The following is a 27,070-nucleotide window of genomic DNA, read 5'->3' as shown; positions in this document are numbered from 1 at the left end:
ATTTTTTAATTTTTTTTTATTAATTCAACAACTACGTCTACTAACTATCTCTTAAAATGGATAATAAGGGTTTAAGTTCTTGTAAAAATAAAATGATACAAGAAAAAAACAATAGAGGGTTTAAACGAGAAAGACCATGTCATCTATGGCATCACCCAATAATATCTTGGTACATAAATAATAATATTTTATTTTAGTATATTCAATCTCTGTGTATTAATATTTAATCAGTTGATAATATGACGTTGTCAAAGTTGTAAAATGTCAATAATTCAAATAAAAAAATAGAGGGTTTAAATGAGAAAAAATGTGCCATTTATGGCATCAATCAATAATATCTTGTTATATAAATAATAATATTTTATTTTAGTGTTTTCAATCTCTATGTATTAATATTTAATCAGGTTAATAATATAACAATATTGTTAAAGTAATAAAATATCAATAATTTAAGTAACACGGAAGGGAAAGAGTAATATATTATAACTATTTTAAAAGAATTGTATGACGTAAACATGGGATGAACCTTCAAATTTGTAAGGTACCGCAAGCGGCGGTTGATTTTGTGTGAGAGAATATTATAGTAACCGAAAGGTTGATTCGGTGAATGGGAGGTATTACAAAAATCTTTATAAACCGAGTTGCCTTGTTTGACACGTCTTCTCGGGGAGGGGGTTAACAAACTCCATAAATACCCCTGCCTCTCGCTTCCAATACTTTCTTTGTTTTCTCTCTCTCTCTCTGTCTCTCTCTCTTCCAGCTTAGTTTTAGGGCATTCTCTGTAGCTGCCGTTATTTTGTGGGGTAGGTGTACCACCACTTTTCTTAAACAATTTCCGTTAGTTTCTCGGGAAACTTTGATTTTCTCCGCTCCTTCTTCTCTCTTCCAATAAAATTAATGCTTACATTTTCAAGATTTTTTTTTTTTTTTTTTGAGTTTCAGGTTCTGAAATCCTCATCTGCATTCTAACGATTGGCTGGTGTTTGGTTGATTGGAAAGTTTGTACTCTCTTTCTGAACCCTCAAATTCGCAATATTGTGAATCAGGTATAGAAATTTCTTGGTTCTTTATGCAATGTTGTTGCAATTAGATTTAAAAAAAAAACAATTTTTTTGTTCCTTTCAATTAATTATCTCTCTGTTTATTGCTTACGCATCTTAGATTCTTGGTTTTTATTTTTATTTTTTTATTGTTATTTTAATTTTGCGTTTCTTTTCTGGAGAACAATCAATTTTTAAAGATTCAAGATTTATTTTTTGCGAGCCAAATCGGTATTAAAATTCGATTTTGTGATAGAATATAACTATCTATACTATACATACATGTGTGTATACTGTATGCGTGCGCGGTTCGGTCTCTCTCTCTCTCTCTCTCTCTCTCTTGACTATATATATATATATATATATATATATATTATATGTATGACAATATATTTGTTTAACTTTGTAAACAAAGTACAAATATTTTATTTTTGGGTTGTTGTAAACTATAGAAGATGTTGAAATCTCATAGATGTGTTCCAATCAGTTTTTGTGGTAAAAACTTAAACGTGGAAAAAGAAAAGTAGGTCAGCAGATTCTTTTGTGGAAAATAACGCCCTTCGAAACCTGAAGATTCTACGTGCGAAGCCATTAAATTTGTGCTGAAATTTAGTATTTGTATCAGCTCTGTCATTGAAATACAATCATTACAGTGAAATGGTGATGTTGAATTTGTTTCTTTCTTTGATTTTTGTATTTCATTTAGCAGTTTGGCGATTTTTTTCTTCTTCTATTAAATAGTCTAAAATTGGTTAAAATTTTCTTCAGAATAAATCATTTTACTGATGTGATTGTTTTGGAGTATGGACTTTTGGAATATTCAGCAGTAAATATAAATGTGCATGGATTTATAATTGTGATTTTACTGATATTAAAATTTCAATCCACATTTGGTCCAATTATTGAGTTTTATGGAGAATGTTTTATTTTATTATATATATATATTACATTAAGCTATCATCTCCATGATGTGGGCTTGGACTTATTTTTTTTGGAGAGTATTTTTTCTCAAATTTTTGACACCCTTCCATACCGAGATATAAATTAAAAATGATTCCCCATAACCTGATCATGTCATTACATTTATTTGATTTCCTTACTACTATCTTAGGTGTTGATATTGTTGTTCTTAATAGCTGTGCTTCTATTGACCTTCTAATGCATTTTGGGAAGGTTCCCCAATGTCCAATTTGGTTCTCTGTTCCAACAAAAAGGAAATTTATAAAATGAAGATTTAGGGTCGGAATGTTTCGATAATTTTAAGAAAATTTGTTAGGAATGAAAATTTACTTTAGTGTTTGATTTACCTGAGTGGATAATTTTTGTGAATCTTGGGGAGATTTTAACATGTCATGTAAGTTTTCTTTGAAAGAAAATAGGTCACACGAAAAGTGGATTCTTTTCTACGAAGTTTTGTTTGTAGAAGTAGTCAAAAAATAAATTGAATTTGGTGCATATACAATATAGTTAACAATCAATATTGCTCCCCTATAACTTTACATGGCATTATTGACTTGTTACTTGTTAGACGTAGAACACAAGTACTATGTACTATTACGTGATTATAACTTCCCTCTTGTTAATATTATGTATTTTCTTATAAGAAATTATTAACATGTTAATGTTTTTTGTTTTGAGTTCCATATCCTCGTGTATGCTATTTGATGTAGTTGATGCATTCGAACTCATTTAAGGTGCAATGTTGTCCAATTGATGTTTTGTTCAGGTTTAAACATCAAAAGCAAGCCTTTATGGTAGCTTAGTTTTCCCAAATCTTATTTTCTTCACTCTTTTTTCATCAATCATTCAATTTCAGTCCGATATGGTATGAACCTTCAGAAATCAAGTCTCTATCTGTATATGCTAATAATCATATTTTTGAGTTACTTTCAGTTTTTTTCCTTGGTAGTTTGATTGTGTGCGTGTGTCTAATTCATACGTCCAAGCTTCTTGCAAAGATAGATTGATTCCGCAATTACATAAAACTCGTGAAATTAGTCATGATTTGTCACTTCTAATCTATGGTGATATTATATGGAGATGCATTTAGACATTATCTAGGGAATGGCAAGGCTTACTGTATAAAAATAATATAGAATTTGATGTTTTGTTCTTCGAAAAGTCATAATGTTGACCAAATTAAATTATTTACTCTGTTTATCATTTCTCAAGCAGACAGGAGATTCATTTTTTGCCGGGTTCAGAAGCTACATACTGCACCTTTCTCAAGAAGTTTGAACAATGTTTCTTTACCTTGTATAAATGCAGTTTAGCTTTGGAGATGAGGTACGATGAGGTCTAAAAATATTGTTTTCGGTCAAGGAACAACCTCATCTTATTCAGGCTGTGTAGGTTTTCCATTTGACACTTTGCTTCTTGTCATCAGATTTCAGGAAGCTTGTGCTTGATGGAATGCTCACCGAGCAGCTGTGATAAGAAAACATTAAAGAGGTGGTTCTTCATAGACAAAAGGGTTGGGTAGAGAGTACTAAAAATTTGTTTATCTCTGTTTTGCTCAAGTGGCAGGTAGACATCACACTTTAGTGTGCAGTTCGAATCCTTCGTTATTAATTCGGATCCAATGGACTTGAAGTCCACAAATGCATCTCCTGTTCTGACCGATTCCGCACCCATAAACAAGTCAAGACTAAGCATCCCTTCCAGTATGTTGCCTTACTCACAATCGGGAGCATCGTTCTCCCCTGGCATGCTCACTATTCCAAAGAAGAAGCCGGGAAAACTTGATGATGTTCGGTCCAATGGTTGGCTTGACGCCATGAAATCCTCTTCTCCTCCTCGCAAGAAGATCGTGAAGGATTTTAATGTCGAGGTTGCTTCAGATGATGGTGATATTGGTTACAGCTCCTGGATGGTATGCTTGATGTCTCTTTTATTTGGCACAATTCTATGAGCAGTGCAAACAAATTTTTTTATTGAAATGAGTTATTGTAACCTTTTTCTTTCTTTCTTTTTTCTTTTTTGGATTGGATTGTGCAGCTTAAGTATCCATCAGCCCTCAAGTCTTTTGAGCAGATCATACATTATGCTAAGAACAAGAAGATAGTGATGTTTTTAGATTATGATGGTACTCTCTCTCCAATTGTAGATGACCCTGATCGTGCCTTTATGTCTGATGATGTATGTATTTACATATTATTGTTTGTATTAGTAACCTATTTCTTTCTGTTTATATGTACACTGAATTAAACAATTTGTTGTCAGATGCACTCTGCTGTTGGAAATGTAGCAAAGTATTTCCCAACTGCAATTATTAGTGGAAGAAGCCGTGACAAGGTAGCTGCAGGAACCTATATCTGAAATAATACTCTTGCTTCATGTATTTAAGAATCTACTTTTATTTTGTTCATTTTGTTATTTGTTGGCCATTGCTTAGTGTAATGGCAAAAGCTCGGGCTGCCAAGCGTGCAAATTTTGGTTCGAGTTTGGGGCAGCCATTTTGTGCCAAAGTATGTCCCATTCCATCACCCTGCATAGGCAGGGTTGCCATCGGATAGCGGCCATTATTCATTTTGTTATTTGTTTAAATATGCATATACTCTTTCTGGATGCCATTTTAGACCTGATTCCCCTCAACATTTTCAGGTATACGAGTTGGTAGGACTAACAGAGCTCTATTATGCCGGTAGCCATGGTATGGACATTATGAGCCCAGTCAGAGACACAGTCTCCACTAACCAGTCAAATTGTATTAATTCTACTGACCACCAGGTAAGAGATTACGAATGCCTTTTAGAGCAGCCCCTTAAAATTCCACCCTATACATCGATTGAAGGCAATGGCTTGGTTCTTCATTCTTTTATTCTTTATTCTGGTGATATATTTGTTTCTTTATTTTGTCTTCATAGGGCAAAGATGTAAATCTATTCCAGCCTGCTAGTGATTTTTTACCTATGATCAACGAGGTATGTAATTGTATCCCATCTTCTAGTGTAGGATGAAGCGTTTCCATTCTACTAATTAACAAGAACGAAAATTGGTTGTTTTATTATATCCGTGCAGGTTTTTAGAACCCTTGTTGAGAATACTAAAGATATCAAAGGCACAAAAGTTGAGAATCATAAATTTTGCGCCTCTGTACATTATCGTAATGTAGATGAGAAGGTACCTATTGCTGTGTTCTTTATAATTCATAACGTTACTGAATAGCTCACAAAGCTTTTGCTACTAGTATGGTTCATAAGTTGATTATGTTCTTTTGTTCTTTGACTGGATTCAGAGTTGGCCTACAATTGCACAACGTGTTCATGATATTCTAAAAGATTATCCACTATTGCGACTAACTCATGGACGGAAGGTATCCACCTTTTTACATAAAAATTCACATATGTTCTTGTTCATAATTTTTAAGTTTTACATGCCCATATGTATGTATATCAGTGTGTGTGTGTATAATATTGGACTTTCTTCTCCCGCACACAGGTTTTAGAGGTCCGTCCTGTGATTAACTGGAACAAAGGGAAAGCAGTCGAGTTTCTGCTTGAATCACTTGGTAAGTTGGCTACCTCACAAAAAAATGTATGCTCTTCAGTCTTCAGTTATGAATTATCTGGTTTTTTGTTATTGGAATTTTACTTCATTAATTAATATTACCGATACAAATTGTCACAGGACTAAGTAACAATGACAATGTGCTCCCAATCTACATTGGAGATGACAGGACAGATGAGGATGCATTCAAGGTAAAAACACCATACCAGTATGAGCCTGTAATTCTTGTGTAATAATATGTGTGCTATGTTTAGTAATGCATCGAACCTTCTTCTGTTGATCAGGTGTTACGGGAGGGGAATCGAGGTTATGGAATTCTCGTGTCTTCAACCCCAAAAGAAACCGACGCATTCTTCTCTCTCAGGGACCCTTCAGAGGTGTGATTCCGATCTCTAAAAATGTCTTTTTTGTGAATTTTCATTTTCTTTTCATTTCATTTCTTGCACCTATTAGACCTAAAGATCAAACCGTTCAATATTAATTGCAGGTCAAAGAATTCCTCAAGTCTCTTGTGAGATGGAAGGAAAGGAGTGCAAAAAATTCATCATGTCCCTGGTGAGAGATAGATGGAATGGTAAATGATTTGGGAGCTGCTGCATTTATTTGTAATACGAGTCAGAATTTTTTATTTTTTATTTTTTATTTTTTCTCAAAGTAGTAATCAGTTTTTTTTATAAGCTCTCTCTCCATCTTGTAAAGCATTAATCTTCCCTCTCCACCAAGATTGTGCATCTTATTATATTTTCACAACTCTGAAATAAGTTTATTGTTTAATTTAATTTAATTTTTGTTATATGATCCTTGTTAATTCTCTTAATGGATTCTATGTTTTTTGGGATGAATTTGTATTATTCATAAACAGGAGTCGGGATCTCTGGACCGTGCTGTATCAAACCCTACTTCCGGTCATATTTAATGTATTGAAAACAGATTTAATTGTGTTGAAAAATTGTAAGAATATTAGCTATACAGAGACTATGGTCAGACTTGAAATCCAGTTTTTGATGCAACTCCTAAAAAAAACTTCAGTTCAAGGGTTTTTATTTGCACCCATATCTTGATTTTCTATCTTTATTATTGCACCAAGCAATAACTTAATATTTCGAGTTCTTGTGGTTAATTGTAACACTGTTCAGTAAAATAGTAAAGTGGTTAAAACTAACTAAAAAGGAAAGGACAATTCCAGAGGAAAAAGTAATCCACTTAATAGGTGATACACATGGCATATTCATTCTAGAGCGGTTTGATCTAAGAGTTACACAATTTTTTAAATGTGCTTTTGTTCTCACGCTTAAATTATTTTATTGCTTTCGGACTTTCGTTTATGAACTTAGGCCGAGTTTTGTTGAAAAGGAAAAAATGGAGGGTAAAGAAAAAAATGGAAAATGGAGGGATAAGAATTTTTGTGTTTGGTGTAAAATTTTGGGAGAAAAACAAAGGAAATGGAAGGGTTTGGAGGAGTACATCAAAATTTGATGAGGTGACAAAAATGGAAGGAAAAGAAAGGAAAGAAAAGGAAAGGAAATGAAGGGCTAACACTTTTAATAAAACTTTATTAATTCTAAATTTATTTTTATTTGTATAAAACACAAAATCTATGAAAAAGGTTATTCTAATAAATTTATTAAAATGATTTCCTTTTCTTTCTTTTTCAAGCATGATTACTATTTTTTTTTTTTTTCATTCTTTAATCAACCAATAATGGTACATTGGAAAAGAAAAGAAAAGAAAAGAAAAGAATGAATAAAATTAATTTGGAGAGAAGATAAAAGAATGTGAAGGAGATGATAAGGAAATGATAATAATTAGATTTGGGAAAAGAAATAAAAAAAAAAGAAACTACTTTAATTAATTCGCTATCATACTTGTTTTTATAGATTTTGTCTTTTATAAAAATAAGGGCAAAATTTATAATAATAAAATTTCATTAAAAATAATTGTTTTTCCTCCCCTTTCCTCTCACTTTTGGGCCTAAATTATATCCTTTCAAATTCATCTGTTTCCTTTTTATTTTTATTTTTGATATTTCATTTCCTTTCCTTACCTTTCCTTTATTTTCCTTCCGTCACCCTCCAAACAAACTGGGCCTTAGGGTTTGATCACCTCATGAAAAGAACATGTTTTTATGTGAAGGCCTGGCGGAGAACACTAGGGAAGATGTTCCTATCAATCCCACTTAAATTATCGACAAGTGTACATCAATTCATCTTCGTTACCATCAACAATCAATGGACACTAGTACACAGGAGGACTACTCTTTACTTGATAAAGACAAGGTACAGGACATATAATGCTTAGGCATTATCTGATGTAATGGTTAAAATATTGGTTTGTAGGTACGACAAGTGTTACATTCTCAAATACTTAATTATTTGCTGTCAAAGTTTATTCAAGTGTCTCCTTCATCTCCATATATTAAAACCCTATGGACTAAATAAACAGTAGATTAAGGCAAAAAAAAATATTAAATTAAAAATTAGAGATATGAGAGTTAGAAGGCGAGGAGCAACTCAATTATCGAGTTCATGTAAATTTATGATAATAAATTTATTTAAAGTGACTATTTATATAAAAAATGATCAGTTTTAGAAAGGAAGAAATAACCGATTTTAGAATGGAAGAAAATTTAGTTTACGCCGACCAAATAAACAAGACATCCTGAAAATGAAAGTGCTTTAAAGTTTATTTCTTTTGTGCTTTGAAATAAAAGGATCATTCTTGTAACGTTATACGAAAAACCTGATAACTGAGTCAGACCTTCTTCGATTCGAAACAAATACCTTTCGTAGCAGCTAAAGATGAGTTCCATACATTAGGTTCTTCTATTTGTGTATTTTTTTTTGGCAAGTAGATATGGAATTGAGAAATCAAAAAATTCTAAAAAAAATCAAAGAGAAATTAAAAAATTCTAAAAATAAAGAATGAAATTTCATCAAATTTATTTCACCTCTTGTGAGTCGTGGACACAATAAAAAAAATGCTCACATTATGCATAAAAAAGAAAAAAGAAAAAATAAAAGAAAAACAATAACAATTTGACAGTTGTGATTAAATAAATAAGTGAAGTTAAAGTAGGTAAAATGACTATTCACGCTTATCCAACACAGATAAAATTATCTTTGCCCTGCTTATGATACTAACATATATCCACTGATCTCACTGAGTCACACCCGCTCTCTATAAATAATCTTCTGATCCCCATTTTAAGCTCAACAGACACTACTCTCTCTCACTAAAAATGTCAGCTTCCTTGCAATCTCCGCCATCATCAGCTCTCTCCTCTTCATCTCTTCAAGTAATAATCTCTCTCTATATATATATTTGTTATACGTATATATTAGTTCATTGTTTTTTGATCTAACAGGAGGGAAGATTGAGGTTCACCGTTCACTCCGTAAGGCGGAGTTTCATCTTCAAGTCTCAGAGATCGTTTCCTCAAATTCGAGCTTCCACAGGCTTCTCGTCTTCTCTCGACACTGGTCATCTCTCTCTCTTGATTTAATTTGATTTTGATTAGTGTCTTCTTGTATTCTGGATAATGATTTTGATTACAGTTTGATGTTTTGTTGCTGCGTTTAGGTTTAAACACTGAATTGGACTCTGTATCTAGCTACAGTGAGATCGTTCCTGATACCGTTATTTTCGATGATTTCGAGAGGTAAAATTTTCTCTATTTCACATTTTTCACTTCTTCTCAGCTGTAATTATATTTGAAGATTTTGATCGCTTAAATTTTGATGATTTCCTCATACAGGTTTCCTCCAACTGCTGCTACCGTTAGCTCCTCTCTCATCCTTGGTATCTGTAGTCTTCCCGATACAACATTTAGGGTAACTATTCAGTTTTGCAAATTTTATATATATATATAGCCACTGTTAATTTGTGTATAATTCAATGCATATTTATTTATACTGGAATGAGCCTATGCAGCTTGTGGGTATGAATACTATTAAACGGGTTAAAAAAATAAAAAAAAAAATAAAATAAAATTGGGAATTGGAAGTAATAGTGGTTTTGTACAATTTCTTTCTTGTTCATGTGTGTGCAAGTGAGTATGTGTGATTGATTTTTTTATTTTTTTAATTTTCTCTTTTATTATTATTATTATTATTATTATTTTTAATTTTTTGTTTTTATATTGTTTTTGTGTTTTGGGGATGTAGAGTGCTGTGGATACTGCATTGGCTGATTCAGAGTGCTATGGGTTAGAGAGCTCGGATATTCAGATGTCTTGTTTCTTTAACAAGGTTGGTATCTTTCCTTAATGTAAATGTATGCAGTTGCTTTGTCGATCTGACAACATACTGTTTGGAATTGTAGGCCTTAGTCAATGTTGGCGGTGAGATGGCAAAGCTAGTCCCTGGCCGAGTTTCAACTGAAGTGGATGCTCGTCTTGCATATGACACGCATGGCATTATCAGGAAGGTATTTGTTTCCTTTTCAATGTTCGGTTGTTTTAATATGTCATTTTAAGATGTGATTAATCTTTGAAATTTTGTGATTCATGTTTGATGATGTCGTTTTTATTTTGGCTGTCAATGTTGGAAAGTCCATACTGTCGATATGAACATCCCATTGAACTCTACATTTCAATTATTGAGATCCAGTAAATTCAGCAATTGAGGAATAATGCATTCTTATATAAAAATTTCAATTAAATTCCTTCATTTACTCAACTCGCATCTCACTTGATACCCCAATTTTGACATCTTTATAGAACAACCATGTTGAATTTGTATGTTCTTTTGATAACTCTTCAAACATGTAGAGTAACACAATTTACTCTTTGCGGACAGCTCTGTTAACAGATAAGTGATGTGTATGGCAACAAAAGTAATATTTTGTGCATTCAAGAGCCTGCATTTAATGTTCAAATTTCCCTTTTATGGCTGGAACTAAGTGATTATTTATATTCTAGATGATTAGTAGTCATTGTTGAAGGCGAGCCTAGGCGCAACAGTAAGGTTGCTCTGTCGTGACCTGGAGGTCACGGCTTTGAAACACGGAAACAGCCTTGCCTATCTGCATGCGGAGGGGCTGTACATCTAGCCCTCCCCAAACCCCGCAATGGCGGGGGTCTTGTACACTGGTTTTGCCCTTTAAGATCTGTAGTCATTGTTGACAATACCATCACAATAATAGTTATCTTAACAATTGATGAATTTTTAAATAAATATTTTCCCACCAATTCTTCAAAATGCCTATTATCTGAATACATCAAATTGATTCCATGTTCATCACTCTTAATGATTATGAGTTTCTCTAGTAAGTTTGCCACCGTAGTAAGAGAATCCCCCAACACCAATTTCTTTTATAGATGATGATTGGCTTTATTAACTGGCAGAAAGTTTGGAATTGAAGTGAAATACCCACTTGAGCCATCCCCTTGGGGTTGAATTTTTTTTGCTTTTTTTTTTTTTTTTTGTGTGTGTGTATGGTGACTAAAGGGGTGTCCCCACCCTTTGGTGAGATTATTCTTCTCCGGACAAGTGGTAATCCCCAATGCCACTGGCCAATTTTAATCCAGAGAAAGTATTTGTGAGGCTGGCCTCAAGGGAGGGGAATCGAAACCTCGACCTTAGAAGAGTAGTTATTAACCAACTCTTCCACCCCATTGGGGTCGAAACCATTTTTGAGTCCTCTCCCATATATCTTTTGATTTGGAAGACGGGCATTGCATTCAGTTGCATAGAAAAACCTGCCCTTGGGAGGGGAACAACAACTAGAATGACTGCTAATACCCTATAGGCTAACGAGTAGAAGGAGGAACCTGCCCAAGGAGGATCACGAGACGAAATAATAGCTATATAGTAAATTACCCAATATTTCCCAAATTACTCCAACTCCATACCATTTCTGGCATAAACTGTATATCTCAGAGAGGACGTATTTCTTTCAAATGAAACATGCACTTTTAATGTCTACATATCTGGAAAATATGATAGTATCTTGTACCTAATCCAGTGGTTCTTATATATATATATATATATATATTAAAGCAATGGGGAAGACCAATAGGCCAGTGGCCTAGCGGTACTAGGTCTCTACTTCCCATAGGGAGGTTAGGGGTTCGAGCCTCAGTGGGGCATGTGTGTGTGAGTACCAATTAAGAAAAAAAAAAATAAAGCAATGGGGAAGAGAACAAAAACATGCCCACTGATACTGAGACAAAGATGGGCCGTCAAAATAATGATACTTCTTTGTCTTTTGAGTTGTTATGTCAAACTGGTCATAGACTCGCACAAGTTCTTTGGTCTTTACCCAAATCAGGAATCATGCTTTAATAATTTATCTTATGACACCGGGTTTTGTCGAGCTTGGAATGAGTATGAAGTAGAAATTACTATTATGATGGATCTTGACCGAGGGTATCTTGTGCAGATCTTTTTATTTGAAATATAGTTTTTCTTTGGATACACTTTTTGAAGGTTCACTACTTAGGGATGGTTAAATCACTCGGTTGACAGTTTAGACAGTTAACCTTTTATTTTCTGGTAGCTTTACTTTTATGTTTTTTATCATATATGACATGTCAACAAATGTTCTATGCTCTCAAAATATATAAACAACCATTTTTAAAAGACATTTTTGGCACTCATACCATTTCCTTTTCTTGTCACGAACATATGATCAGTTGGCTGCTTGCATTTAGTATCTGTATATGGTGTTATACTTCGTAACTTAGTTCCTTTATTATGTTCTTTCAACTAAAATATTTGAAATCACACCTTGATCCTATATGCATTGGCCACGTAGAAGTTGATTTAAATGAGGTATGACCCTAAAATGTTAAGATGTAATTGAGAATGTTAAGATGGATGGTCGGAGTGACTAGAAGAGATAAGGTTACAAATGATGGTGTGAGAAAAAAATAGGACTGACACTCATTTGTGAGAAAATAAGAGTGTAGACTTGATTTATACATCAAAGACCTATAGATACACAAGTAAGAAGAGGAAAGGTTAGTTCTCATAGAAGGTAAGAGACGAAGAGGGAAACCAAAATTAATGTGGGGTGAAGTTATTAGAAAAAATTAAATATAATAAATGAAATGGCATGTAATAGAAAAGGATGAAAAAAGAGAATTCATGTGGCTAACCCCATTCAGTGGGATTAAGGAAAGGATGATTTGATAACCCTAGGAAATGGCTCAGGGTTTCTTATGCTACACTGTGGATTGAAAATTCCATTGACAATCATTCTGATCATGCAGTCCTCCCTTAAAATGATGTCTGTTGATTTCAGCTTATAAATGTTCTAAAATTTGTCAATGTATATGTCTACAAATTATCTGCTGAATAGATATAGCATTTTGTTAATTGTTGGAATATAGATGGTAGTACTCCCAGCATATTCAATTTCAAGTGGACATTATCAGGGATTGTTGAACCAATATTGTACCCAACCTGTCCTTTTATCAGTGATTGTATTGCTAGTTACTACATAATTTGACACTTTGAGTTGATCATTATGTTCAGGTGCATGACCTGTTGAAATTTTATAACAAAATTGAGGTCCCTCCAGAACGTTTACTGTTTAAAATTCCTGCAACTTGGCAGGTGAGTATTAAGAAGGAATTAATTAATTCTGTTTATCATAAGAAGTACTTCATAAATGAATGCTTGCAATTCTTTTTGTCATTTATTTGCTTGTTATCTGTTAATTTCTTATAGGGAATAGAGGCATCAAGATTGCTGGAATCTGAGGGAATACAGACACATCTGACTTTTGTTTATAGGTACATACAAAATGGGAGCTTGTCCTTGAAATATCTCATCCCCTGGTTACTACCAGCATGAAGACTGTCAAATATGTCGTTAAGTAGTATAGCTAGTGCCCAGCATTACTCAAAATATAAAAGCAATTGTTTATATTTGGCGTTTTTGACGTTAAGTCAGACCAAGCTTGAAACTCCACTTATAAAATTAATAATGATTTATAGTTCACATGATTTAATTAAGCTTATGCCCATTCAATCAGATGCAGCAAATGGAGTTTGTCAATTTTGATCCATTCGAGGTGCATTAAGCACAATAATGAGAAAAAAAAGAAGTATTTTTGCATTCTCTCTCTTGACCTCGATATGTTTGTTGTTATCTTGTGGAATTGGATGTAATGCCGATCCTGAATAATTAAGACAGACTTCCTTTGGTTGGTTATGGATCCAGATTGCATGTGTTGTTTTTTTGCCACTTTAAATAGTTCATCTGTTATATACCTGGCTTATTAGTTTTTTCACATTTCTGGTAACAGCTAAAGCTGCAATTATTATCATATACCTTTTCCAATAGTCTTGGTGACTTCATTGGATTTAGTCTATTTTTTGTATCGAGAAGCAAATCACTGCTCACTTCTTCAACTTGCTAGATTCTGACCAACAAATTTCCAATACCGGTAATTTGGTCCTTCATTAGGTGATTTCCTGTCTAAATTACGTCAGTCTACACCAATAGCGAGCCCCTTCATAGCATCTTCAACTATTATTGTAACATCCTTATATATGTGGTATAATGAGCCTGTCTATTGTACCAACACTCTGGGCTCATGCATATTTAATTGATAAACAAGTCAGAGTTGGGGTGAATCTGAAAACTTATTTTTATTATTATTATAAATAATTGTATTCACTTTTTCACTGAAGGTCTTCTAGTGTTTTCTTTTCCTCCCTCTTATTCTGACAATTTATAAGATGAGGATTAGTTTTAGCAAGATTGTTTTGGGAAGTCTCTACTATTGATTTAGTTGTTGTATAATTTGTACGCTAATAGTATTAGTTTCCTATTTTCCATGAAACTTGTTCTTGCATCTGGTGACTTATTGCAATCCTTGATGATTTGGTGATGTTTCAGCTTTTGTCAAGCTGCAGCGGCAGCTCAAGCTGGTGCTTCTGTTATTCAGATATTTGTTGGTCGTGTTAGGGTATTGTCCTTCCTCTAATCAGTAATAAATAGCATTGTTTTCAAAATTGTCACTCTGGTAGCATCAATAAGGTGTGTATAATTTTTTAAAGGATTGGGCACGCAACCATTCTGGTGACCCTGAGATAGAAGCTGCTGTTAAAAGAGGAGAAGATCCTGGGTTGGCTTTGGTTAGTTTTCACAATCTTGCTGCTTTGTTCACTTCATGATCCAGTTATGGCTAATAAGGACTATTATTGTTTACTCTTCGGGTGCACTCGTGTTCGAGTAGGCAGCCCTAGGTTAACTGCTGATTTTGCTGCATATGCCAATGTTTCTCACATCATGTGGTGGAATGCAGCAAATGCTTTGGTAAATACAGTAACTATACATACAACAACAACAACAAAAACAACCACCGCCACCACCATGCCTTTTCCCAATTACCTGAAATACTATAATTCTATATATATACTTATCAAATATGTATAGTTGCAAGTAGCCTTTGTGTGTGTGGCATATATATATGACTAGGTTCAAAATGAAGCTTATACTGCCTAGAATGCAAGCATAAACTGACTGGATTGTTTTTAATTAGAAAATCACTTTCTGACTTTTGAGTTTTTATAGTACGTTAAGAGTTAAGTGCCATCATGAGATGTAGCTTGATAATGCTAGCAAATCATAATGATTATAACTAAGAACAATTTTTTCCTTTACTTCTGTTTGTGACATCCATTTTCTATGAAGTTGCTTGAATTTCGGGCTTAAAAAGTTCAAATTTTTAGTAATCTTTAATGTTGTTTTTCACTCTTTTTTTTCTTCCAATCTTCCATGTCTCCTGTAAAACTACCTTACAAATTGGTGTTGAATCCGAGTTGATGAAAGATCTTAGTTGCCTTGCTTTGCCCAATTGGCCGGTGCAGCCTTTGGTCTTCATGCCTACATTTCTGCCGCAATATTTTCATTTCAATATGAAATTTCCTAGAACCCTTTTGAGTTATGGAAGTATAAGTTTCCAAATAGTCCATTGGTTATAGGTCCATAACTTGGAAATATAATTTGTACCCACCTTGGACAATAAACATAGAAGTTTCTTTTCTTCTTTCTTCCTTGTCAATTAAGTGACTTGATAGTTGAAATCAACCACATTCATGTCTACCTTTAGGTAAAGGGAAGAAGAGATAGAAGGCATTAACACCAAAGAATTGCCTATGCACTCGGTACATAATCTCTATTATTGCAGGTGACAAAAGCTTATAATTACATACACAAGTACGGGCACAAATCAAAGTTGATGGCAGCAGCAGTTCGGAGCAAGCAGGATATATTTAACCTTCTAGGGTAACTATATGACTTACCTTCAATCACTGTTTGGAGGTTTTGACCAATTCGGCCTCAGGAATGATAATTTTCTGCTCAATCTCTGTGTTTTTTCCTTGTTCAGGGTTGACTATATAATCACACCATTGAAGATATTGCAATCTCTCAAGGACTCTGTCACTCCCCCTGATGACAAGTACTCTTTCGTGAGGAGGTTATCCCCACAATCAGCTGCTACCTACAAATTCAGCGATGATGAGGTTAGCGTTCATTCCATATTTTTATGTATTTCTACCCTCAATTTCTATATTTAGAACTAAATATCATTTCATATTTCAAAAATTATTACATGCTGCAATAAGCTGGTAGATACTAGAAACTGATGGTGCATTAATCTGAGTCGTCCTTCGTTGAGTAGAAATTAATTACTTTTTGCCATAATGAACAAGAACAACATTTCCTATATATGTATCTTTTACGAGCCTCCAAATCCAACAGCCCATTATAGGTATGGGTGCACTGTACTCCTCATGGATCTAGATCCCGACAAGAATATCAAGTATCAACTAAAATAAATCCAAAACTAAAAGATCGATCATTCTTCTTTTTGCTTAATTAAATCGTGCAACCTAGCTAGAATTTGGGATTTTTCTTGAATTAGATTTACTAGCTAATTTTCCTTCCATTTTCAGCTAGTAAAGTGGGACCAATATAGCTTTTCATCAGCCATGGGGCCTGCATCTGTGGAACTTCTGGGTGGTGGTATGGAAGGCTATGTTAACCAAGCGAAGCGGGTTGAGGAGTTGTTCGGGAAGATATGGCCACCCCCAAATGTCTGAAGTGGTCTAGTGATCGAATCACTAAGCAGAAGCTTGACAAAATAACAAAAGTCCACAAATCTGGTTGAGGGTGTTCTGTCTGTTTGTGAAAATCTTTTTTTTTTGGGTGATTCCTCTCTCTCTCTCTCTCACAGTTGTATGCCATCTTTAGCGACATGTTCTTGTCTAAGCACTTCAATAATACCATATACAATTTGCAGTTAATCCTTGTCTTAATAGTGGTTTGTATGTATGCGCCTACAAACACACACACAGTAAGTGTTCCTTTCATTCACAGGTTAATGCATGTGGACGCTTGCGAGTTATGAGTAACATGGGTGTGCATGTGGAATCTAGAATATTATATATATGTGCATGTGATAACATGCAGAATCATATACATGAATGCGGATGATGAAGGCGAACAGGCTAGGATTGCTACATATACATGCATATGTGTGTGTGTGCGTGTGTATATATATATATATATATATAAAGATATATGGTGGTTTGTATTATATGTTTTGTTGTCTATTTTTTGATTTGGTTTTACAGGTAGACAGAATAGCGTCAAGCAACAGAATTAAGAGGGAAAAGACGAACTTATTAACGTGGATGGATTTGTAAACTACAGTGATTTTAGAGAGACCTAGCACATGCAATATTATTGTTAATATTATCCTTATTATTAATAGTAGTTTAAAAAAAGAGACACTGAATGTGACTATCCTGGATGAGAAAATCTATAAAAGAAGGGCCCTTTGAACTGCAATCATGGACACACAAGATTAGGTTAGGAGATTGTTTGGTTCAATTTTAGTAGTTTGTTCATCAAAATTTATCTGACATTTTTACCCTGAAAATTAGGTAAGAAAAGAAAGTATGTAATTTGAGAAAATATTAAATTCTTAATTTCGACTCACCACATCCTTTCCCTCAAAAACTTTCTTGCTCCCGCTGCACTTTGAAACTGGAAAAGTTTTTCTCCTCCCCATCTTGCCAGGTGTTAAAAATAAATAAAATAATAAATAAAAAAGTTATTAGTAGTATGAAAAACTGTATCTACTTTGGATGATCTAAGACTACTCATCATATTAACGTTGTTCAACTTCTATAACCGCTCACGGTGATTGTATGTTAATTATGGAATATTTTAAAAGGTTTAAAATCAACATTAAAAAAGAAAAGAAAAATCTTTATATTTCTTTTAAAATCTTTTTCCCCCTTGAAATAGTATTGCTTATAAAATCTTTATAGTTCAATAAAATCAAAGTCCATTTATACATTTCGATACTTTTGAGGGTAACGAAGCACATTAAATTTCCTTGTTTTGAAATAATAGAAACACAAGGGGTAAATTATACAAACTAAACACTAGTATATTGTTTAACGTTCATTATTTGATCTCCTCTAAACCAGTTCATCATATGCAGGAATGTGACTTTCAGTGTGAAAAGTTAATAATACCCTTATATTATAATATTATATTGCAAATATTTGAAAACACACATATTTGTCTTTTCATTTAAGACAGCTGTAAAATTGTTATTTTATAAAATTTGGTCAACAAATCTATTGTAAGCATTTTTTCCTACTCGAACTCGCAACGTCCTAGTTGTGGTCGGGCCACCCTGCCTACCTAGGTGGCTCATCCGAACGCCTTCCGTGCTCGGTACTTGGTGTGACACCAAATCAAAGATTGAGTCTGTCTCTGATACCAATTTTAACAGGTGGACGCTTGCACATTTACCCAAAAATTTAAGTTATTAGATAGTGTTGCATACTCACCCATTTATACCTTTTTTATTTTTCATTCGGATCCAATTTAAGACAAATACCCCTTGCAACATCTATCGCCGAGGCATCATTAAACACACATGCTAAATCACAAATAATGTTAAAATAATAAACTCTAAACAGTATACCTTAGTGGTGCCGCAAATTTTTTTTTTTTCTTATTTTTTTTTTTTTCAAAAATAAAATAAAATAAAAATAATAAAAAGTAAACAACACACGCACAGGCCATAGCCTTCTTAATTACTTGTGCTTGTGCTGGCACAGTACTCTGTATATATATATATATATTACTCCGAATATAAACGTTACGTCCACTGAGCATTAGATGAAACCTCTCTCCACATCACATGCTATATAATCGTCCTAATTAGCCAGACAAACTATTCCAACCATTAATTTATATATGGTTATGTTTCTATTGTCAACAACATATATTGTACTCTCTCAACCATGCATGAAAACCAGTTAAAACCAGCAAAATATATGGCAAATCGGAATCCAATGCTCTATATATATATATATACATCTCTATATCTACCAATCTACTCCCCATAAATAATACACACACAAATACACGTACAACCACTTAATCCACACCTCTCTCAACCACATTCAAAATTTTGATCCACCATGGCGATCCCTGGCCCATACCGTCGTGAGCCGGAGGAACCAATCACCATTTTTCCACATTCATACACTCGCCTGCCGGATGACACCGATTCGGCTGGAGCTCCGGAGAATTACCGGAAACCCACGAAAGTAGTTTTGTTATTCTTTTCTTTTCTGTTGATGGCCGGAATTGTTTCGCTGTTCGTGTCGGATTCTTCGCCGGAGAAGATAAATCCGATGCCACGTGGCCCCTCCCACGGGGTGTCGTCGAAGTCATTTGGCCCTAGGCCGTTGTTGGGAACGCCGGCGTTTCAATGGACCGATCGGATGTTGGCTTGGCAGAGAACAGCTTTCCATTTTCAACCTGAATATAATTGGATGAATGGTACGTGGGTTCTTTCCATTATATATACCTTGCATATATATATATATATATATATATATATATTGTCTCTAACAGCACTGGAAACATAGCATTCCTGCGTAATATATCAAAAGTTACTCAATGAAATGTTTAACATTTTTAATTTTATTTTTAATTTAATTTTGTATTTCTCGTTTCATATATATATATATATATATATATTTTTCTGCAAGTGGACTGCACTGCAGTTAATTTTAAAAATTAAGGTATATCTTTCTGACACTTACTTTGATCTTAATAATAAATTGATATTTTAATGTTTCTGTTGAATTTGTTATCTAATTCTTTCGTATAAAAAGCTCATGTTTTCATTTTTATGGTTTTTTCTGCAACTTTTGACTGTGTCATTGCCATTGCTCCAATGGGGAATGTGATTCGTTCTGCTTCAGATCCAAATGGTAAGCCCATACCCCCCCCCCCCCCCCCCCCCCCCCTCTCTCTCTCTCTCTAAATTCTCTCTCTCTAAATTCAATTTCAAACAGATTGATAAAATTAGATATGATTGAGAGCATCTTAGTTGGAAATAATTCAAATTTAGATGGTAGTTGTTATAACTGTACAAAAGATAGAAATTAGCCAAGATATGAGAAATAATTCAAAAGTTTAAAACTTAAAAACTCTCACGGTAACCTCTAAATTATTTCGAATAATTTTTATTCAAAACTAAAAAAAGCTTAACTTTTCAGATAGACTATGCATGTCTCACAAGTTTTCTTAAAAATTACCACTCTCTATAAGAGGCATTTAAATTAGAATTAGGAAAAATTATATTTTGGTGATTAAACGAAAACAAAATTGTTAAAATAGTGACCTTAAAGTCAAGAAAAGATGGATAATGACCAATTTTAAAACTTAATTACTAATAAGTGACCATTAAAAGTAATTTGGTCAAAAAAAAAAAAATACTTACTTGTTATAAAATATTCTAAAAATAAGTTTTAGATGACAAAATTGTTTATTTATTCTCCTTTCTCTTTCTTGTCTATTTTTTCCTTTTTAGTTTGCAACTTACCATTTGAAAAATTAGAAACTCTTTAATAACCTTATATCTCAAATTTAAAATTTCTTTATTAACTTATTTTTTTCACAGCTCTCGAGAAACTAAGCACGGAACTAAGAATATTGTATCCATAATTATATTTTCTTTAGATTTACGTACTTTCATGTTTGATCGAATTCCATATATATTTATACACACATATCTTGTTTGCACTACCCTCATCGTCTTCATCTTATCCTCTGAATGCCGAATAACAACAATAGTTTTTAATGTTGGGGATAAATTTGTTCCATTATATATATATATATATATATATATATATATATATATATAATAAGGATATTTATGTAATAACTCATCAAACGGTCACTTGTTGGTGACCATTTATCTTTTCTCGACTTTAAAGTTACTTTACATCAAATTTTAATTTTTCCTTAAAATTAGGACAGGGGAGTATAAATTATCATACTTATCCATATTTAAGTAGAACTCCAATAATTAGAATGTTAAATTTAATAGTAGCCACATTAGTCTATAACAAAAACATGATTTTATTTATTTTATTTTTTCTTAAAATAGTGAAGTATATATTAGAACCAAGATCAATATTAAAAATGACGGGTCATGAATTTGAAATTGGAAGATTTGAACTAATTATTTAATTTACAATCGTAATTGATTTTTGAAAAAATTAACACATATGCCAATGTTGTAGGTCCACTGCATTACAACGGAAAGTACCACTTGTTCTACCAATACAACCCAGATGGTGCGGTATGGGGCAACATTATATGGGGCCATGCCATATCAGCGGACCTGATCCATTGGCGGCACCTCCCAGCGGCAATGGTGGCCGATCACTCCTACGACGTCAACGGTGTCTGGACTGGGTCCGCCACCATCCTCTCTGATGGCCAAATTATGATGCTTTACACTGGATCAACCAAAGACCATGTGCAGGTCCAAAATCTTGCATACCCTGCCAACTTATCCGATCCTTTGCTCATGAATTGGGTCAAGTACTCCGGCAACCCGGTTCTTGTCCCGCCACCCGGCATCGGTGCCCTTGATTTCCGTGACCCGACAACCGCAATGTACACGGCTGAAGGCAAGTGGCGGGTCATTATAGGGTCTAAGGTGAACAAAACTGGCATGACACTAGTGTATGACACAAAGGACTTCAAAAGCTTTGAGCTGTTAAATGGGACGCTCCATGATGTCCCGGGTACGGGTATGTGGGAGTGTGTGGACTTTTACCCGGTTTCCGAGACTCACGAGAATGGGCTGGACACATCAGTGAATGGTGTGGGAGTGAAACATGTCATGAAGACTAGCCTTGATGATACAAGAAATGATCACTATTCACTTGGGACTTACGATGAGAAATCTGCAAAATGGACTCCTGAGAACCCTAAATTGGATGTTGGCATCGGATTGAGATATGATTATGGAAAATTTTACGCGTCCAAGACATTTTTTGACGGAAAGAAGAAGAGGAGAATCCTGTGGGGTTGGATTCCTGAGAGCGATAATGAACGCGCTGATGTCAAAAAGGGTTGGGCCTCCCTTCAGGTACATTTTTCAAACACCACTTCGTCTGAAAACTTAACTCTTAAGCTATTAGAGATGACGCAAGTTTAATATTAAAATTCTTCTAACAAGTCTTTCAAGTGTGACCATTTTTTGGGTTAACACGAGTTTCAATTTCAATTATCTACCCACTTGAAGGGAGGAGGGACTCGGAATCCCCCTAAGGGGACCCTGGCCAGAGGAGGGCAATAAATCAGGAACTTGTACCTTGCCTGTTCTGGTACTAACATGTCGAAAAGCACATTGTGAAATTATTTAGTCACCTTGTGCTATGTTTGTGTGATGATGCATGACAGGGCATTCCGAGGACATTATTGTTCGATAAGAAGACTGGCAGCAACCTAATTCAATGGCCGGTTGAGGAGGTTGAGAGACTCAGATTGAGCAGCATTGAACACAAAAGGGTGGTACTTGAACCAGGGTCAATCATGCCACTTGATGCTGGCAAAGCAACTCAGGTGTTCATATATTTTTGGTTTCAATTAGTGAAGTTTTTTTGGCTTATTTTGCAGTGAAATTTGAACTTTATGGGATGATAATACTTTGGAAATGAAACAGTTGGACATCACTGCTGAGTTTGAGATAGATAAGAAGGCCTTGGACAGAATGAATGGAACCAATGTGGCTGACAGTGGCAGCAGCACCTCCTGTGGTGCAGCCGCGGAACGCGGCGCGTTGGGACCATTTGGCTTCTTGGTTCTTGCAGACAAGAGCCTTTCTGAGCAGACTCCTGTGTACTTCTATGTTGCCAAAGGGACTGATGGCAATTTCAAGACTTTGTTCTGCACTGATCTAACAAGGTCTGTTTCTTTCCTCCTCCTTTGTAATGCTTTTCTTGTGCTCACTAAAGGGTCAATTTTCTCAATAAAAAAACATTTATGTTCTTGATACAAATATCACAATTTTATTCTTAGTTCTGGAATTGAAGGCACTCTTTTAGCCAAGTATTGATTTTTTAAGAATGAACACTTTAAGGAGCGGAAGTTATCAGCGTTCACAAATGAACAATAAACAACTTTGAATCTACAAAGTACAGGCAACGAGGACCCTAAAAATATTAAGAAAACCAACACCCTAAGAAAACTATCAAAAGCTAAAAATAGGCCTAAAATTCAACTGTCTCTAAAAATTACGAAAAGAATTAGGATAAGAAACCCAGTTACTAAAAAATACTAAATACAAACAATTAGAAGAATATGAGTTTGTTAAGACCACAAACAAAAATCTTGAAATATTCAATAATTTGAATAACGTGATTCGGAATTCGGCAAAAAAAAAAAAAATCTAGCGTTTTCCGATCAAGAATAAGATCTTTCCAAGTCAAAAATGGCTTGTTGAAATTGTCTCGAAAATCATGTTAGCATGTCCATTTTGACTTTTGACTGTCCAAACGAGTTGTACATCAATTCTATGTCTGATCAAGGCGCATTGTCTTCCTTACAGGTCTTCTGAGGCACCGGATGTTGTAAAGCCAATCTATGGCGACGCAGTTCCTGTACTAAAAGGCGAAAAACTAAGTATGAGGATACTGGTGAGTCTAAAACTTCTGTTAAATTCTTCTTGTGAAAGAAAATAAAGTCATCAAATATTAATTCGGGTGGAAATGGATGGCGATTTAGGTGGATCATTCGATCGTAGAAGGCTTTGCTCAAGGTGGGAGGACTTGCATCACCTCAAGGGTGTATCCTACAAAAGCAATCTATGGAAATACTAAGCTGTTCTTGTTCAACAATGCTACTGATGCAGACATTACTGTCTCATTCAAGATATGGCAGATGAATTCTGCATACATACATGCGTATCCCACCGGACCCTTAAATTAAATCTGGTAAAATTTTGGTCAATCTCATCAGCCTCAATCAAATTGTTCAAAGTAGACATACCCAATTCTTTTTTTTTTTCAATTTATTTCGACCAATTGAAATTGTAATCTTTTGGTTCATGGAAGAGGTATTGTATTCATATGCCATTGATGTATTTATTTAACATTGTTATTTGAAGTTGTTACAAGTTCATAATAAGTTCTTTGAATATTCAGATCATTATATAAATGAAGTTATGATTTTATGGAAATTCTTTTGTCATTCTGTTGATGGAAGGATCAGAATTTGAGATCATAACAGGAAGGGTTAGGTTGTAGTGGCAAAAAACTACCTCATCTAACCAATTTTCAAATTCTTACCTTCCATCAACTGACAAAGATTAAATGGCATTACCAAATTTCCATATTAAAACCCTTGCCTACACTTGCTAGCTACCCTAACAAAGTAATGGCCATTAAAAGTATATAAACCGGCCTATCAATGGAAGAATAACTAGTACAAAGCTAGATACATGAGGGTGCTTGAAATAGATAGATTCAAAATCGACAATTTAATTTAGGAGGAAGCAGTACAAAGCTCTCCTTTGAATGTACGGGCTCAAATGAGTCCCACGCAGGAAGAGCAATGATCCCTTTTGGTACTCTCTCCATGGAGAGGGTGTTGTCACTCTCCATCATTTGATGGGAAGGGCTAGTAGAGGAATATGAATGGCTCCAGGAAAAAAGAAAACCACAGATAAAAAATTTAGGCCATGCAAGTCTCTCTGAGTCACTAGTTAGGAAAAAAAAAAAAGAATTCAGGTGAGAAGTTTTGCTTTTTTACACACACAGTAACCCAAACTGCAATATTGGCTCTCCCTCATTTTTTTTTTCTTTAATTTTCCAGTAACTTTGACAGTTTTAGTTTATGCACCATTGTACTGGTCATGATTTAGTTCAACCCACATAGCCCCCTCAATAAACATTAGCCTTCCAACTTAGTCGATTAAATCAGAGAAGGAAAACCTTTGTTTTTTTTTTTTTTTTTTTTTTTTTTTTTTTTTTTTTTCACATTGTTCTAACGTGAACTTGAATCCTTAATCTACGTAAACTTGAACCTAGACTATTCATTTTAAAAAATATTATTGTGCTATAACTAGTGGTGAAGAAGGAACCTTCTAGAATATTATACAATCATTTGCATTTTGTCAATGTCTAATTAAAATGGAGTAAAGTACAAGACCCATCTTTTACCTACACAATGCGCGTAAAAACATTTCTATTCAGCATGAGCATATAACCTTTCTAACATTTGAAAATTGTGTTCAGATTGTCCCTTCCGGCTCATGACCGTTAAAAAGACCATTGATTGTCAATTTTGACAATTAACACACTAAAAATTCCAAAATATCCTTTTAAAATGACCACAATACCATCGAAGGGGTTATTGCACATTTTTTTATATAAGACGAGGTTTCTTGCACTTTAACCATACATACACTTATGATAGAATTAAAAAAATAAATAAAACACAAAATATACAAAATGTCCAAAAAGGACATGTCACTAGACGACGCCTTACGAATCATTCTAAAATATCTATTAAACTCCACAAATGTCTTAAACCACTTAACCCATCTATGTCTCTCTGATCTCACTCACTCTCTCTTCCATCTCATTCTAATCATATCACAATATGCAGAAGTCATTGAGGGGAATTGTAGTCATTTCAAAAGGGTAATGTTTTTTTGGAGGGGGGTTTAGCGATTTTTTTGGGGTTAAATGCAAAAAATCCCTCAAATATATAGGGTTTGTGCATAACTAGTCCCTACTTTTTGAAAATATGCATATTAATCTATAAAATTAAAAAATGTGCAAATAAGTCCCTCTAATCACTTTTTTACAAAAAATAAACCTGAAAACCTTATTTTACCCTTTTCATTTCTATTTTGCCCCTCACCATATGTGCATATAAGCCCCCTCCCCCCCCCCCCCCCCTCCCTCTCTATTTCTGCTTCTTTTCTTTCTTTATTTCTCCATATCTGCTTCCATATCTGCACACTATTTATATATAAAAAAAACAGACGACACTATTACGGCATCTGATTATTGACCTAAGCTATTTTTCAAAATGATAGTATTGCCCTTATTTATTTTATTTTATTTTATTGCTAAAAAATGAAAGAAAATACAATCAAAAACCATTACAGGCATTATAGAGGAGCATCCCTCGCAAGGATAAGATATCCATCAGAATATGAGCAAAGCACAAATTGAAACCCTCAAATTGTTGATTTTTAACTCTCGTTCACAGATCGCCATCGCTGTTTATGTATATGTACATATAAGTATATCATATATGTATATGTTATATTGGGTATAAAGTTAAAAACCTTCAAATCTTCTTGGAAGATGATGGATATATACACACACCATACAACTTCTTTCAATCTTTCTTTTGCTCATTTTTTTAGAAGATGAGAATGGCCAAATCATTAATCACTGAAGAAAAGAAAAAAAAAACCTAACAATTTTAGGCTAACAAAAGCATAATATGAACATAAAATAGAAAAATACAAAGAAAAATTGAAACAATCAAACCATCAATGCTGACAGATGGAGTGTTCCAAACCACCCACATACAAAGAAAAATAAATCCCATAACAACTAACCCATTATCACCTCTAGCATTCTAAAGAAAGCTTTTTTTTTTTTAAATCTTCAAACCCGTCAACAGTGGACAGCTTAATGATGGCGGCGCTCGGCTCCAAAGATTCATACAAAAGCAGTAGGCATGGCTTGTGATGTTTCTGATTTTCGCCATTTTCCATTTTTTAGAATTTTCTGTTTTTGTGAGGGCATTTTGGTCTTTTCTCGTTTTACGTACCGGACACTGTGGGGTGTGCTGGGAGTGTCCGAGAGTCGGTTGGGGCATTCCATTGGTTCAGAACTCTTAGAAATGCACCGGTTTTTCATTTCAGCATTTTTTCATTTTTCGGGCCGAAAAGTCATGTGTGTGGGACCCGCTACCAGAATTGTTGCATACGAGGGTTTTGGTTGGGTCCATTTGCATTTCTTGTATAATTATTTTATACATTATAGTATGTTAGTGTGCTAAAATGGGTGGTTGTGATTTAATATGTGCATATATATTTAATTGCAGTGTAAATAAAAAGGGAAAAGATATTTTAAAAGGGTGGGACCCACATTTTTTTTTAATAAAGGGCCAAGAGGCCATTGACCTCATTTTCTCTTCCTCATT

General features: G+C 34.2%; 3 protein-coding genes across 4 annotated transcripts; all 3 read left to right on the top strand.

Annotated features, from left to right (window-relative positions):
• Nucleotides 1-701: 701 nt before the first annotated feature.
• LOC132304012 (probable trehalose-phosphate phosphatase F) lies at nt 702-6,342 on the top strand. Of its 2 annotated transcripts, XM_059801494.1 has the most exons (14): nt 702-803; nt 943-1,046; nt 3,216-3,326; nt 3,427-3,912; nt 4,038-4,178; nt 4,263-4,334; nt 4,644-4,769; nt 4,907-4,963; nt 5,061-5,162; nt 5,278-5,355; nt 5,481-5,550; nt 5,670-5,740; nt 5,834-5,926; nt 6,037-6,342. In XM_059801494.1, exons 4-14 carry the CDS (start codon nt 3,622-3,624, stop codon nt 6,106-6,108), a joined length of 1,173 nt encoding a protein of 390 aa, XP_059657477.1. In that variant the 5' UTR covers nt 702-803; nt 943-1,046; nt 3,216-3,326; nt 3,427-3,621; the 3' UTR covers nt 6,109-6,342. The 2 variants fall into 2 exon arrangements, with proteins under 2 accessions (XP_059657477.1, XP_059657478.1); XM_059801495.1 differs by having other exon boundaries at nt 725-1,046.
• Nucleotides 6,343-8,691: 2,349 nt separating this feature from the next.
• LOC132304011 (uncharacterized) lies at nt 8,692-16,812 on the top strand. The gene is made up of 13 exons (XM_059801493.1): nt 8,692-8,844; nt 8,914-9,028; nt 9,129-9,207; nt 9,304-9,379; nt 9,713-9,796; nt 9,870-9,974; nt 13,028-13,108; nt 13,223-13,287; nt 14,399-14,468; nt 14,560-14,637; nt 15,693-15,790; nt 15,894-16,029; nt 16,462-16,812. The coding sequence occupies exons 1-13, from the start codon at nt 8,788-8,790 to the stop codon at nt 16,606-16,608; spliced, it is 1,191 nt and encodes a 396-aa protein (XP_059657476.1). The 5' UTR covers nt 8,692-8,787; the 3' UTR covers nt 16,609-16,812.
• Nucleotides 16,813-18,986: 2,174 nt separating this feature from the next.
• On the top strand, nt 18,987-24,080 carry LOC132304010 (acid beta-fructofuranosidase 2, vacuolar-like). The gene is made up of 7 exons (XM_059801492.1): nt 18,987-19,378; nt 19,807-19,815; nt 21,133-21,989; nt 22,304-22,465; nt 22,566-22,807; nt 23,451-23,538; nt 23,627-24,080. The coding sequence occupies exons 1-7, from the start codon at nt 19,015-19,017 to the stop codon at nt 23,828-23,830; spliced, it is 1,926 nt and encodes a 641-aa protein (XP_059657475.1). The 5' UTR covers nt 18,987-19,014; the 3' UTR covers nt 23,831-24,080.
• The last annotated feature ends 2,990 nt before the right edge of the window (nt 24,081-27,070 follow it).

The sequence above is a fragment of the Cornus florida genome, unplaced genomic scaffold (assembly GCF_030987335.1).
Source record: "Cornus florida cultivar Cherokee Brave unplaced genomic scaffold, ASM3098733v1 CherokeeBrave_3.0.0_Hap2_Chr04, whole genome shotgun sequence".
Taxonomy (NCBI): Eukaryota; Viridiplantae; Streptophyta; class Magnoliopsida; order Cornales; family Cornaceae; genus Cornus; species Cornus florida.
This window is presented reverse-complemented; position numbering and strand designations above follow the sequence as displayed.